This window comes from Somniosus microcephalus, chromosome 17 (genome assembly GCF_052327205.1).
Source record: "Somniosus microcephalus isolate GS21.2 chromosome 17, FLI_Smic_1.0, whole genome shotgun sequence".
Lineage (NCBI taxonomy): Eukaryota > Metazoa > Chordata > Chondrichthyes > Squaliformes > Somniosidae > Somniosus > Somniosus microcephalus.
The window spans coordinates 88,349,348-88,363,822 of record NC_141003.1 but is presented as its reverse complement, the minus strand read 5'-3'; the positions used below and the strand labels follow the sequence as shown (position 1 = coordinate 88,363,822).

The window sequence follows — 14,475 nt, the reverse complement described above, 5'->3', positions numbered from 1 at the left end:
GAATCAGATCACCCCTCAATCTCCTATACAACATCAATTACAACAGAACACACATCAAAAGTACTTCATTGGCTGTAAAGCGCTTTGGGACATCCTGAGGTCATGAAAGGCACTGACATGAATCTTGGCATTCATGTGGAAATGACTTATGAAATAATACCGGGCGGCCTGCTGGTGGCGCTGTCCAGGGAGAGGATAAATACTCGGGCATGGGCCCAGCTTGCTCAGGACATTCTTAACAGGAACTAGTGAAGGACACAACTAGATCTCCATGTTGAAAAACAGTTGATTAAAGCCTTGTTTAATACTTAGACCGAGTGCCTAGTAGTTTTCTTACGTCAGGCGATATATAAATTTCTATACAAGCCCAAGTTTATGCATCCTGTCAGCCCAACCAGTCCGTGTTAGTATTGATCATCCACATGAGCAGTACACATAGATTTAAAGTAATTGGTAGAAAGATTAGAGGGGAGTTGAGGAGAACTTTCTTCACCCAGAGGGAGGAACTCACTGCCTGAAAGGGTGGTAGAGGCAGAAACCCTCATCGCATTTAAAAAGTGCTTGGATATGCACTTGAAGTGCCGTAACCGACAGGGCTACGGACCAAGAGCTGGAAAGTGAGATGAGGCTGGAGAGCTGTTTTCGGCCAGCACAGACACGATGGGCCGAATGGCCTCCTACCATGCTGTAAATTTCTGTGATTCTATGATTCTAGTCCTCATCCCGTGTGCCCGCTCTGTTCCCATATCCCTATATTCCCCTTTCCTACAACCAGCTAGCCAACCTATTGTCAAACACTGACAAGGACTCTGCTTCAGTCACTACCCTTGGTCGTGCAATCCACAGCCTCACAAACCTCGGTGTTAAAAAAAAACTTTTCCCCTGCTCCCTTTCCTAAATCTCTTGAATTCAATCTTGTATCTATGTCCCCTCATTCTAGACCCCCTCACTTACTGAAAACAATCTGTTTCTACCTACTCCGTCCTCGGTTCATAATTTTAAACCCTCTATCAAATCACTACATAACCTCCTCTGTTGTGATGAAAACAGCCCCATTTTCTCCAAGACTTTTTCCCTCATACCAGGCAGCATCTTAGTGAATCTGCGCTGCAGCCTCTCAACATCCTTCCTATAGCGTGGAGCCTAAAACTGCACGCAGTACTCCACCTGTGGTCTCACTGAGGTTTTATGTAGGTTCACCATTATGTCGAACTTTTATACTCTATACCTCTTCCCATAAAACCCAATATTCCATTAGCTTTATTATGGCCCTATCCATTTGAGGTGCTGTTTCTAATGTCGTGAACCTGAACCCTCAAATCTCTCCGCACTTCCACACCGCCCAGCTTTGCCCCAAAGTATAATAATGATTTTTCTTTTAATCAAAATATGCATTTATTGACATTGAGTTCCATCTGCCACTCTTTTTGCCTATTTCAGCATTCTTTGGTGCTCAGAATGATTTACTATGCCTCCTATTGTAGTATCATCTCCAAATTTGGACACCACTCCCTCTAGCCCTATATCCAAATCATTGATGCATACAGTGAATAAAAGTGACCCCTAGGTGAACTCTGTGGAACGCCACTACCCACTTCCAACCGCTTGAGGAAGGCAATTCTCCCCCATTAACTTGTGCATCTAGAGAGACCTCACACTCCCCGTCACAGTATCCAACTGTCTCCTAAACACGCTTTGACCTCCACTGCCCAGAAAGAAGTCCATTCCGTACCTTGGTCACTCTGTGTGTGAAGAGACATCAGTCCTAAATTTGCCGACAACTTTCTTTCCTCATCTGATTGTCATGGTTTAGTTTGGGCATTAACCCATCTTTCTACAGATGCTGATTGACCAGCTGTGCATTTTCTGTTTTTATTTTTGAGTCAATAGGCCTTTTTAATAGTGGCTTTTTCTTTTCAAGTTTTAGAAAATGTTGCACGTATTAAGGGAAACGTTGGGCTGGATTTTGCCAATAGGGAGCTTTTGGAGGCGGGACTCCCACTTGTCGGGTTTTAGTTCCGCCTCCATCGACTTGTGGCCAACCCACGCTATTTTCCCTTGATTGACCTTGTTAAGCCCGCCCAGCGGGTTCAGCAGGCCAATTATGGGAAAGCCAATTACAGGTGACGTCAGCGAGTGCCGTTTCATCTGTCAAGAGCTTTTGACAGATGAAATGTCATCGTTTGTCAGCTCTGTGAAGCTGTCAAACACTGACAGTCTGTCTTCTAAGTTGTGTCTTTACTCAAGACTCAATTAGAAAACCTTCCTGACCAGAAAGCAGAGGCTGCAGCTTTTGACAGTTCAGCGGCCATTCTGCTTCCTGTGCCGGTGAGCTGAGGAACTCCTGAGAACTGAAGGGAGGAAGCCTGCAGGAAGAAGTAAAGGTAAGTAAAACTTATTAAAACACTTTACACACACCTCACACACTCACCTCTGCACACATGCACCCATCACTCACCTGCACACCGGACATCTCGGCCCCTCCGACCCCCGCAGACCGACGGCCCGCCTCGCTAACCCCGGCGAGGTTCGGAGCCTTCGGGAAGCCCACACTTCAGGGCTGAAAATATGGATTCTCAAAAAAAAATGCCCGTTAACAGGCAGTTAATTGAAACTAATCCCCTTCCACCCTCGGGGAGGCAGCTCCCGGCGCGGGTCGGCTACCCATCTCCTGGGAGGATGGCACGGAGGCGGGTTGGGGGCAGGATGGGTACCCGCCCCCAGATTCTGCCATTTTCCCAGCAGTCCCGCCTCCCCAGGGCTGGCAAAATCACCCCCTTTGTGACTGTCCTTTGCTAATTGATGGCAGCTGGCCATACCAGCAAAACTGGAAATCTGCACAAATAAATTAAGCATTTGGGTTACGGGCCATCAAATACTGGAGGAGAAGCAAAAGTACCTTTCTCCTGCTCTGGTGTCTCCACTGTTTGGCAATTTAGATATGGATCCTGTCAGACTAGAACATCTTTGTGGGTGTTCCTTGCTTTAACCCAAATAGTACTGCTCAGGTGTTCTCACTAAAGTGCGCCACATAGAAGATAGGAGCAGGAGTAGGCCATTCGGCCTCTTGAGCCTGTTCCGCCATTCAATGCGATCATGGCTGATCATCCAAATTCAGTACCCTGTCCCTGCCTTCTCTCCATATCCCTTGATCCCTTTAGCCTTAAGAAATATATCTAACTCCTTCTTGAATATATTTAATGAATTGGCCTCTACTGCCCTCTGTGGTAGAGAATTCTACAGGTTCACCACTCTGTGGGTGAAGAAATTCCTCCTCATCTCTGTCCTAAATGGCTTACCCCTTATCCTTAGACTGTGACCCATGGTTCTGGACTCCCCGACCATCGGGAACATCCTTCCTGCATCTAGTCCTGTTAGAATTTTATAAGTTTCAATGAGATCCCCTCTCATTCTTCTAAACTCCAGCGAGTATAAGCCCAATCGACCCAATCTCTCCTCATAAGTCATTCCTGCCATCCCAGGTATCAGCCTGGTGAATCTTCGCTGCACTCCCTCCATGGCAAGAACATCCTTCCTCAGATAAGGCGACCAAAACTACACACAATACTCAAGATGTGGTCTCACCAAGGCCCTGTACAACTGCAGCAAGACATCCTTGTTCCTGTACTCAAACCCTCTCGCTACAAAGGCCAACATACCATTTGCCTTCTTAACCGCCTGCTGCACCTGCATGCTTACCTTCAGCGACTGGTGCACAAGGACACAAGGTCTCATTGCACTTCCCCTTCTCCCAATCTATTGCCATTCAGATAATAATCTGCCTTCCTGTTTTTGACACCAAAGTGGATAACCTCGCATTTATCCACGTTATATTGCATCTGCCATGCTTCTGCCCAATCACCCAACCTGTCCAAATCATCCTGGAGTTTCTCGGCATCCTCCTCACAGCACACACGCCCACCCAGCTTTGTGTCATCTGCAAACTTGGAGATATTACATCTAGTTCCCTCATCTGGATCATTAATATACATTGTGAATAGCTGGGGTCCAAGGACTGATCCCTGTGGTACCCCACTAGTCACTGCCTGCCACTTCCGCGGAAAAAGACCCGTTTATTCCAACTCTTTGCTTTCTGTCTGCCAACCAGTTCTCTATCCAAGTCAATACCTTGGCCACACGCGGCCGCGCAGTAATCTGAAAGGTCACGCACAGGACGCTTGCCGACTTTTACATTGTGAATACCGCGGGTGCGCAGAAATTTAAAGGGACCGCATATTGAAAGAAAGCGGGCGCGCGGACATTGGTGCTGATATCAGTTCACTGAATTGTAATCACCAGCATCCAACAACTTAACATTTACCCGACAGTCACCAGCTCCAACAGATGAAAGGTAAGGAAAGTTGGGAGGGAAAAAAACCCAGCAAATTATAATACTTCAGCACCTGAGGAGCAATTAGTGAGTTTTTTTCAGCAATTTAGAGGATTTTACCTTAACGTTGTTGCTGTTGTTCGAAAAACTATCATCGGATGAATTTTACTGAAAGGAATTTGCTTCGTATCAGCATTGTAAATAAGTATTGTTGGTGCAACATTTTTCAAAAGCATTTCAGTGAACAATATTATCCAGGACAGTGACCATTTTTGACTCCTGATGCTTTTGGAGTTAAAACAAAATTCAATAATACTTGAATGATGCTGTGGGATAGTAGCACAGGAACACAACACTCGTCTGTAATTCCCTTCTGCTATTTAGAACTAAATAAATGGGTTAACTGCTCCACTAAAATAGCAGCGAGAGGAATTTCAGATTAACGATTTATATGGTAGTAACTATAGATTCATTTCAAGGCCTTAGTATTGTGCAACTTAAAAAAAAACACGAAGTTCTTACAATTATATCAGTGCGGTTTCTAACAATCCGCTGAAAACCTATTTTGTTCTCACAAGATTGTAGCCACTTACACAAAAATACTATATTAATAAAAAATAGAGACTGGTTTCCTTATTTTTTCCTCCGCACATCACCCAATATTACCTTACCAAGAAAAATATATAAATAATTAATATTTGGGAGATTTGTATTTTACCCATTAGTTTGTTGGAAGTCTAGACCTGGTCGCAGCACCCTCGAGCTAGCGTGGGGAACCCTGGCCCGTATTCAGGCCCCCGAATCACCATGCAGTGACTCCTCAATGATAAACGGGCATTTGTGGACTTGGGGGCCCCCCCCCCCCCCGTCTGTGGTGCTCTCCGGTGTTGAATAGCCAGCTGACGCTCGCGGGGGCTTGGTTCATGCCAAGAAATCAGAGAGTGGAAGGCTCTTGGGGCCTGTGGAACGGCACGCCAACAAGAGCCAGTGCCTGCAGGAGACAGGGGAGAAAACTGCTGACCAAGTTACAGATTTATGTTGGATGATTTTCTTTCTACATTTCAAAGGAGACGTGGAGTAACCTGCCGTGATACTCTTGCTTTTCAGCATCGGCCAGTGCTCATTATGTTCCTACTGTTTGCAATGGAAGAGAAATTCTAGACTCAACAACATCATCCTTGTGAAATTGTTTCCTAATTCAACTGTCCCAACCTGTTGTACTGTTCAGGGTCGCACACAACGTGCGCTATGGTGAACCAGTAACTCGTTTTGTAGAAACAGTGTATTAAATTATTTTTAAGGATTGTAAATAACTAATAGTGCTCTTGTTTTTTTTTGGTTAATAGTATTTTATCCTGTAAATAACTATTATTTACATACATTGTTATAAACTGTTTACTTAGGGCAAGTACTGTATGACAATATGGCAAACTGACTATTCTAAAGTTTGGAGGTTTTATTCCCTTCCTTGATGTAGTTACACTAGAATGCGTAGTAATTTTTAGGTTGTATATACAGATAGTTACGTCATGTAACTTATGGTTCGAACAGCACAAAACAATATGAAAACTTCACTGTAAAATAAACTGAATAAACACCTGACTACTGATGGAATTGATTTAGTATTCAACATTCTTATTTATGCAGCATTCTCTCAATGGGTCTGTCTAAGATTTTTATAAGACCTGATGGAACTCATTACTAAGCTATTCCTTGCTCTTCTGTCTAACAAGCTGTCTGTAAAAACAATGTTAAATAAATTGTGTACTAATTTTTCCTTTAAATGGCTTGATATCCCGGTTGGTCATATACAATAAACAGCTATTTTATTTGGCAATTCTCAGTCATTTTGTTACTTAATACATAAAATAATCTTATTGTAATTATGAATGTAGCAGTAAATATTTTTACACGGTAGAAAGGTAATAGATTGGCAGGGGAGCGTTTGAAGATGATGAGTAACTGGTTGAGCTAAACGATATAATAAAAAGTTCTTCGTTGTACGAACATAGAAAGAAGTGACAGAGTCAGTTTTCCAGCTTAAGTTATTTTTCATGGTTCGTAACCACGGCGACGCTAGCAATGCTTCTCTTCCCAACCCAACACCATCATATCTGAAGTCCCCCAATGATCCATCCCGGACTCTCTCCTCTCCCTCATCGGCATGTGGCATCCTGACATTGTCTGTAGACATGGGACAGCTTCCACATGATGCCACCAAGCTCTACCTCTCTACCACCTCTTTCAACCCTTCCACTGGCCGTGTGTGGTCAGACTGCTCAACCTACATCCAGTCTTGGATAATTCAAAACTTACTCCAGCTAAACACTGAGCAAAGCAAAGCCAGAGTCTTTGGCCAGCACACAAATTCCATACAACAGAAACTAACTCCATCATCCCCCCCTCCCCCGTCGCCGCTCCCACCCCCGCCCCCGCCACACCACCACACTCTACGTTCTTCTGATTCTGGCCTTTTGTTGTATCTCCCATCCCACTATTAGCGGTTATGACTTCAGCCGTCTAGGATCAACTCTCTGGAATTCCGTCTGTAAGCCCCTACCCCGTGTCTGCAGTGACTCAGCTGGCAGCGCTCTCGCCTCTGAGTCAGAAGGTTGTGGGTTCACAGTCCCACTCCAGAGACTTGACCACAAAAATCTAGGCTGACACTCCAGCGCAGTGCTGAAGGAGCACCGCACTGTTGGAGGCGCAGTCATTCGGACGAGACATTAAACCGAGGTCCCGTCTGCTCTCTCAGGCGGACGTAAAAGATCCCACGGCACTATTTCGAAGAAGAGCAGGGGAGTTCTCCCCGGTGTCCTGGGGCCAATATTTATCCCTCAATCAACATCACTGAAAACAGGTGATCTGGTCATTATCACATTGCTGTTTGTGGGAGCTTGCTGTGCGCAAATCGGCTGCATTCATTGGCTGTAAAGCGCTTTGGACATCCTGAGATCATGAATGACGCTGTATAAATTCAGTCTCTTTCATGAAATAATCCATCGCATCAATAAAGGAAAAAAAACGTTAATTAAAATAAGTAGGTGGTCAGTCATCACCTGTAAACAGAAAAAACAGGTCATGACCTTTCCGCACCCTTCTGCAGAACAAAAAGCAAAATACTGCAGATGCTGGAAATCTGAACTAAAAATAGGAAATGCTGGAAACACTCAGCAGGTCAGGCAGCATCTGTGGCGATAAAATGTCAGGTTAACATAAGAACATATATAAGAATAGGAGCAGGAGTCGGCCATTCGGCCCCTCGAGCCTGCTCCACCACTCAGTAAGATCATGGCTGATCTTCTACCTCATCTCCACTTTTCTGAACTATCCCCATATTCCTCGATTCCTTTAATATTCAAAAATCTATCGATCTCTGTCTTGAATATACTCAACGACTGAGCCTCCACAGCCCTCTGGGGCAGAGAATTCCAAAGATTCACCACCCTCTGAGTGAAGAAATTCCTCCTCATCTCAGTCCTAAATGGCCGACCCCTTATTCTGAGACTGTGACCCCTGGTTCTAGACTCCCCAGCCAGGGGAAACAACCTCCCTGCATCTACCCTGTCAAGCCCTGTAAGAATTTTGTATGTTTCAATGAGATCACCTTTCATTCTTCTAAACTCTAGAGAATATAGGCCGAGTCTACTCAATCTCTCCTCATAGGGCAATCCCCCCCATCCCAGGAACCAGTCCGGTGAACCTTTGTTGCACTCCCTCTATGGCAAGTATATCCTTCCTTAGGTAAGGAGACCAAAACTGTACACAATACTCCAGGTGTGGTCTCACCAGGGCCCTATATAATTGCAGTAAGACGTCTTTACTCTCATACTCTAATCCTCTTGTAATAATGCCCAACATACCATTTGCTTTCCTAATTGCTTGGTCATCGAGCTGAAACGTTAACTCTGTTTCTCTCTCCACGGATGCTGCCTGACCTGCTGAGTATTTCCAGCATTTGCTGTTTTTTCCCTTTTTATTTTAAAGTCAACAAAATATAGTGGAATAGCATCCAAACAGGTCAAAGGGTTAAACTATTAATAGCTTCAAGAAAACATTTTATAATTTTGTCCCCAAATATCTGACTATAAAAAGCTTCTTTCACTTTAAAAAGAAATAAGGACAAAAGACGCTGTAAAGATTCCCAAAACTGCTCACATTTATTTAAGAAAGATGACACCAAAGCATCGTTACTACTTTGGTTAACAATGATTGTACAACTTGGAGGAAAAAAAACATACAACACACAAGTACAAAATATACATACAATGCAGAGATTCGGAAAACTAGAATGTACAACACGTGTAAAGAATTTTAAATGGAGCCATCTTCTGCTCTAATACAGCGCCAGACATCTGCACATGGGGAAAATGCTTTTCTCTATATTATATATTTATGCTTCACTGCATTTGGGAAAAGAAAATCAGCCGTGAGCTTAAAGCAACAAGTACCAACAGTGCAAGTAATATTCAGAAGGAGATTGCGATTTATTCAAACTAAGCACACAGTTTCCCAAAACAAAACGATATCATTTTATGCAGTGTTCCTGGCCTGGAGTTTCCGCTCGACTGCGCTGGTTTTTCAACGCAATTCCACCCCGCGCCCCCCTCCCCCCCCGCCCGATATCGGCATAACCGCCGCAAAAGATCACGGAACTTTAAGCGCAAATTATGTTCTGCGCAGCTCGAGTTTCCGCGATCTTTTGTGCCAGTTTTAAAAACATCGCATTGGGAGCTGGCCCCGCCCAATAAACTGACCCCCCCCCCCCCGGGTGAATTAATCACCGCGGCGAGTTTCCACTAATTGCGCTCGTTTACGAGCCTTCGAGGAGGCTCCAAAAATTAAATTGGAACATTTGGGCACAAGGACACTAATGGGCAGGTTTTAAAAAGTTTTGAATGATTTTTTTAAAAATTTACTATGGAACTGATTACTGCACCCCAATCTAACTAGAAAATAGTTTTGTATATTTTTTTAAAAGTCATTTAAAATCGGGTTATCACAGGTGGCGGGATTGACACTGGTGATTTAAAATGATTATTGTTTGTGATAAACCCATTTTCAGCTGCATTAATCAAACTGCACCAAGTTATCATTATTAAATGTGTCATGGAATATTTTATAAAGCAAATTTTTTTTTAAATTATGTTTCAACACTCTGCCCGATTGTGCTGGTTCAGGGCAGGTTTAACGTTCGGCGATATGCAAATGAATTTGAGGGGAAACTCTGGGGGGGGGGGGGGGGGGGATTTTAAACCAGGTGCAATTTTGGGTGCAATTTGCGCCGGAATCGCCGATTACGCCCAAAGTGGAAACTCTGCCCTCCTGTGTCCAATTGTGGTTGGTGTGTAGCAAAAGTACCGTTTGTAATTACTATCTGACCAAACAGCTCTGCTTTCAGTCAGGGTGTAACATAGGGCATAATTCAAAACATCATTCTTCATTTCCAGTTTTCTAAGTGCATTGAAAAGTATTCTGATTTGCCTCAAAGTTTTCTAAACACTTAAATCTTCCAGTCCCATTCGATAGCTAATTAGTTGATTATTGAATAACAAAAAAACTATGACAAACAAAACACCATTCCCCTTAGTAGTCAGAAAACATTCGTAAAACTAATATATCCATATTATATGTATATAATCCGCAACCTGTTATAGTTCACTGCAACACCTAATTAAACTGTACCTTAATTTAAACTATTGAAATGCTGCAGCACTTGTGTGTTATTTCTCAGTAACCCGCCTGTAACTGCTGCAAAGGCTAAATTCAAAGGAACATTTCACCTTCATATTTACCTCAAATAGTGCAACACTATTTCACAGTTTTAAAATATCAAATCACTAATTCATTTACATGACAGCTGTCAGAACGGAGGGTCAAAATGTTCATCGAGGTCTTCCCTTCCGAACACACAAAACAGAGCGCCGCCTTGCAAAGAGACATTTTGGTCTGGCTAGCTTTATTTATTTATTTTTTAAATAAAAAAGAGTTGTGTCTGTTGTTGTCTCTAGCCAGTCAACTGAAGTGTGGTTTGTGACTCGGATGCCCAATTCACAAGCAAGTCAAACTTTGATTTGGCCGACAGGTTTGTTGAACCATAAATCTGACTGCTAAATATAATATACCATCAGCAATTCTGGAGAAAAAAAGCAGGGAATGTAGCATCAAGCGCTTTGATGAACTAAAGCATTTTGTTTGTTTAATGCATTCAGTTGCTGGCATTCGAAAATGGTTTTAATAAGACTTGCTGCCTCCTGGTGGCTGTTGGTAGCAATAATCTGCAGAGGATGAATCCCCCCACACATCACACCAGCCCATTTCATTCATTAGCCAGCTCCTATTGCAGCGAAGCTATTTGTTAAATTTTCTTTGAAGTTTGATTTCTGTATTAATGTCCAGCACATCGCTTGAACAGTCTTTGCTGAACCGGGTTTATATGCTGTGCACGTCATTCACAGAGGTGCAAAAATGTGATTGTGAACATGGAGAGGAGAAACCCACAGTCAGTGCCGAAGAGAGAGGCACATTCCATCCTGGCAAAATGTTGCTCCAACGCTTCTGGATTTCCGACAGTGATCACTGTTACAACATACAACTCATAAAAATAGGGCCCTTGTTAATGAAACTTTTTTCAAACTGCTTTGGATCACTGGGACATTCTTTATACAGTTACTAGAACAATGAAGTACACTATTGGTAGCTATATTCTGGTCAATTCTAGAGTATCACTTTTCCAATAAACTATTCATTAGTATTATTTCACTTTTATTAACTGAAAGTAATTAACTTGATATATTTGAGCATGTCGACAGGTGGGGAGCATTAGTAAACATTGAAGTAAAATTTAAAACTTCTTAAAAGATGATCGAAGTGATGACCCGCAGAATGACATTTAGGGAATAAAATAAATGGGTTTCAGCGGGCATCAGGGTAAAATTGGACAGTGTGGATTAAAGCTATTTGAACTCAAGAAAATGTACTTTAAATCAATCACATAATTGGCAAGACTGACTGAGCGCGAGGCAGACAGACACCAGGACTGATCACAGCCAAACACATAAATCAGTAACAAACACCCAATTTTTTAAAATAATATACAGAATGAATAACTTTCAATGCAGACTCACCAAACCCTACCTTCCTAGAACAAAGCGCTACTACTGCAGTAAGTAACAACGCTTTATCCTGCTCACGCGACGGGAAGGGATGGTGGAGGAGGGTTTAAAAAATACATTAGAAGATGTTCACTGTCTTGTAAACATTACAAGATTATTTCAATCATTGAGATATTGGGTTATTTACGGCTTTTTATATCATAAATATAATATATATTATAGCATTTTAAATTGTGGAACTTCTAGTTGCAGCAAGAGGTATATTTAAAAACCTAGGAAGTGGAATTAACTGCAGTGATGATAAAAGGGGAATAAAACAAAATAACCTCAACAACCACACAAATCACAAAGAAAAACATGCACAAAAATGTCCAATCGTATTGGCGAACTATCAATAAGAATGAATGTAAACTCTTCCTGAGATATATGTTGTCAGTTTGGCAACCAGAGGCATTCATCACTTTTGGCAACTCTTGTCTGATACTCCATCCGTCCAGCACAATAAGGCAATCAAACAGTGGCTGTTTGCAAATGTTTCTTTTGAGAAGCATTTCAGGTACAGTAGTATTTAAGAAGTTTTGTCATGGGATCCTGCATCTTATTGTTGCAATCACCACCAACATTTCCGAAGCCAACTTTCTATCTTCATATATTGCGAGATCTTGGCGACTTGAGTTGAACAGACTCAAAAATATCATCTTTGTCCTTGTAGAACAAAAAGTTTTGAAAAAATTAACGACTAGACTCTTCTCTGCTGATTTGGTTGGACTACCTTATGGCATGACTTAAAAGCAGCAACAGGAAATTAAAACTTTCCCCAAACAAATTGGAAGAAAATTTTGGTTTTTCTTCATTATAAAACTTCTGATTTGCTCGTGTCTCAGTGGAGAGTCACAGGTTTAACTTGCTCTCAGGATTTCTCGTCTTCAGGTGACATTTTCCCCGCGCTGATAAGAGTTATCAGACCTGAACTCTCCTCCCACCCACCGTGCTGATGGGCCTTTCGAATCTACTTTCCCCCCTCCATGGACCAACACATTGTTCCCACCCTTTTTCTGCATCCCCCGACCATGGAACCGCCGCCCTGCTGCTGCATCCCATTACTCTTCCATCCTTCTCTATCCCCAACCTTGATTCGCCAATCCTCCTCCTGTCCCCCCTGCCCACCCACCCAGCCAGCCTTGGTCCAATTATCTCCACACCCTCCAACACAGTTTGAGTTGAATACTGCAGGTGGTCTCAATTCTCCAGGTGCAAAACATGGGAGATCGACTAATGACATCATAAAATTAAATGCCATTTATTATCAGAGTGTATTAGTAAAATAATCAATCTATGAGGAGATCACATTTTGTTAAATGTTTTTCTGGATAATTAGCCCGTTAAAAATACATTTTGCAAATACATGAAGCTACTTTCAACCCTGGGGCCTAGATTTTCAGTGTGCCGTGATGCGGGGTTTCAGGCGTTGGGGGGGGGGGGGGGGGGGGGGGGGGATGAAATCCCGAATTCGGGGGTCCCGACACCATCCCGCCCAAAACCCACCTCCACGTAAGTTTCAGAGGAGGCGGGTACCTGCCCCGCACTGAGACCCGCCGACCTGAGGCGGGAAGGGATTAGTGCCAATTAGCTGCCTGTTAACAGGTAGTTAACAGGCAGCTTTTAGCCTAATCCCTATTTTGAGGGGTGTCGTGTGGGATTCCCGACGGCTCCAAACCACGCCAGGTTAGAGCAGGCGGGCCGTCGGGTTGAAGGACTTGGAGGGGTCGCGATGTCGGTGTTCAGGTGAGTGATGGGTGCATGAGTGCAAAGGTAAGTGTGTTTGGTGTGTCTAAAGTGTGTAAAGAAGTTTAAATTACTTGTACTTACATTAACAGCCTTTCTTCCTGTAGGCGTCGGGAGTCCATCACTCAGCCGGCACTGAAAGCAGAATGGCTGCGATCTGTCAAAAGTGACAGCCTTCAGCTTTTAGTGCCGGTGAGAGTTCTAACTGAGTCTGTGTAGAAGGACTCAGGTTGGAAGTCAGACTGTCAGTGTTTGACAGCTTCAAACAGCTGTGAAACACTGATATTTCATCTGTCAACACGTCTTGACAGATGAAATTTCAGCCTGTGACGTCACCTGTTGCCGGGTGGCCCTTAATTGGCCTGCTGAGCCCGCTGGGCGGACTCAACAAGGTCAATCAAGGGAAAATCGCGTGGATTGGCCGGACGTCGATGTAGGCGGGACTAAAACCCGAAAGTTGTAGTCCCGCCTCCTTCCCGACAGCTTAATGAAAATCGACCCCGGGACTCTGAATTTTTTTTTTTTTTTTTTTTTAAAGTAGAAGCTACAGCAGCTGTGTCAGTCAGTATAGAAATACTAAATACAGGCAGCTGACAATCCTCTACCTCACTCAATCCTGCTGTATTTCAGTCACGACTCTGGTTAAATTTTCAGATTTAGTGATCTGCAGTTTCATCTGCAAGGTAGCGTTTAAAAGAGAGTGGCTCCCCCAGAAATGGAGGAAACATGTTGGAGGTCAGTGATTTGTGCAGGATGGAAATTGGCAAGTATATAACTTGTAACTACTGCATTTCCCCCCAAAAATGCTACTTTCTACCCGTCTGTAAATTATTTCCTTTGGAACCCAAACAAAACCTCCCGTGCTGTCACGCATCAGCGTGACCTTAACAAACACCACAGTGCAAGCATCGGAATTTATACACGCCTGTGGTTTTACTGTAAAAAAAAATGTATTTGCGATATTTTAATTACAAATCAGCAGAAATAACCCAAATAATTGATGTGAATGGATTGAGGCAATAGTGCGATCAGGAAATAGATCTGAATAACTCGCGGAGGATTTCCAATCTATGATTTTTTTTTAAAAATAGTTTGAGGCCAGTTTCAAAATGTAACCCTTTCTCCCTCTATAAGGTGTCCTATAGTTTCAAACATTTAAAATATAATTATGTTTTAATATGAATCCTAGGTTTTAATATAGTTCTTCACCTTGTGTAACAAAGTAACTTTAAAATTAGTCAATCC

At 42.9% G+C, this 14,475-nt stretch overlaps 2 protein-coding genes across 2 annotated transcripts in view; one reads left to right on the top strand and one right to left on the bottom strand.

The window, feature by feature from the left end:
• The window catches only part of LOC147105918 (metabotropic glutamate receptor 3-like), a 189,926-nt gene extending 183,759 nt beyond the window's left edge, over positions 1 to 6,167 (top strand). Inside the window, exon 7 of the mRNA XM_086010837.1 lies at positions 5,438 to 6,167. Coding sequence (XP_085866963.1) covers positions 5,438 to 5,514 — 77 coding nt within the window. The 3' untranslated portion in view covers positions 5,515 to 6,167. The remainder of the gene's footprint in view (positions 1 to 5,437) is intronic.
• Positions 6,168 to 8,467: 2,300 nt separating this feature from the next.
• elapor2b (endosome-lysosome associated apoptosis and autophagy regulator family member 2b) overlaps positions 8,468 to 14,475 on the bottom strand; it is a 153,116-nt gene continuing 147,108 nt past the window's right edge. Inside the window, exon 21 of the mRNA XM_086010868.1 lies at positions 8,468 to 12,150. Coding sequence (XP_085866994.1) covers positions 12,091 to 12,150 — 60 coding nt within the window. The 3' untranslated portion in view covers positions 8,468 to 12,090. The remainder of the gene's footprint in view (positions 12,151 to 14,475) is intronic.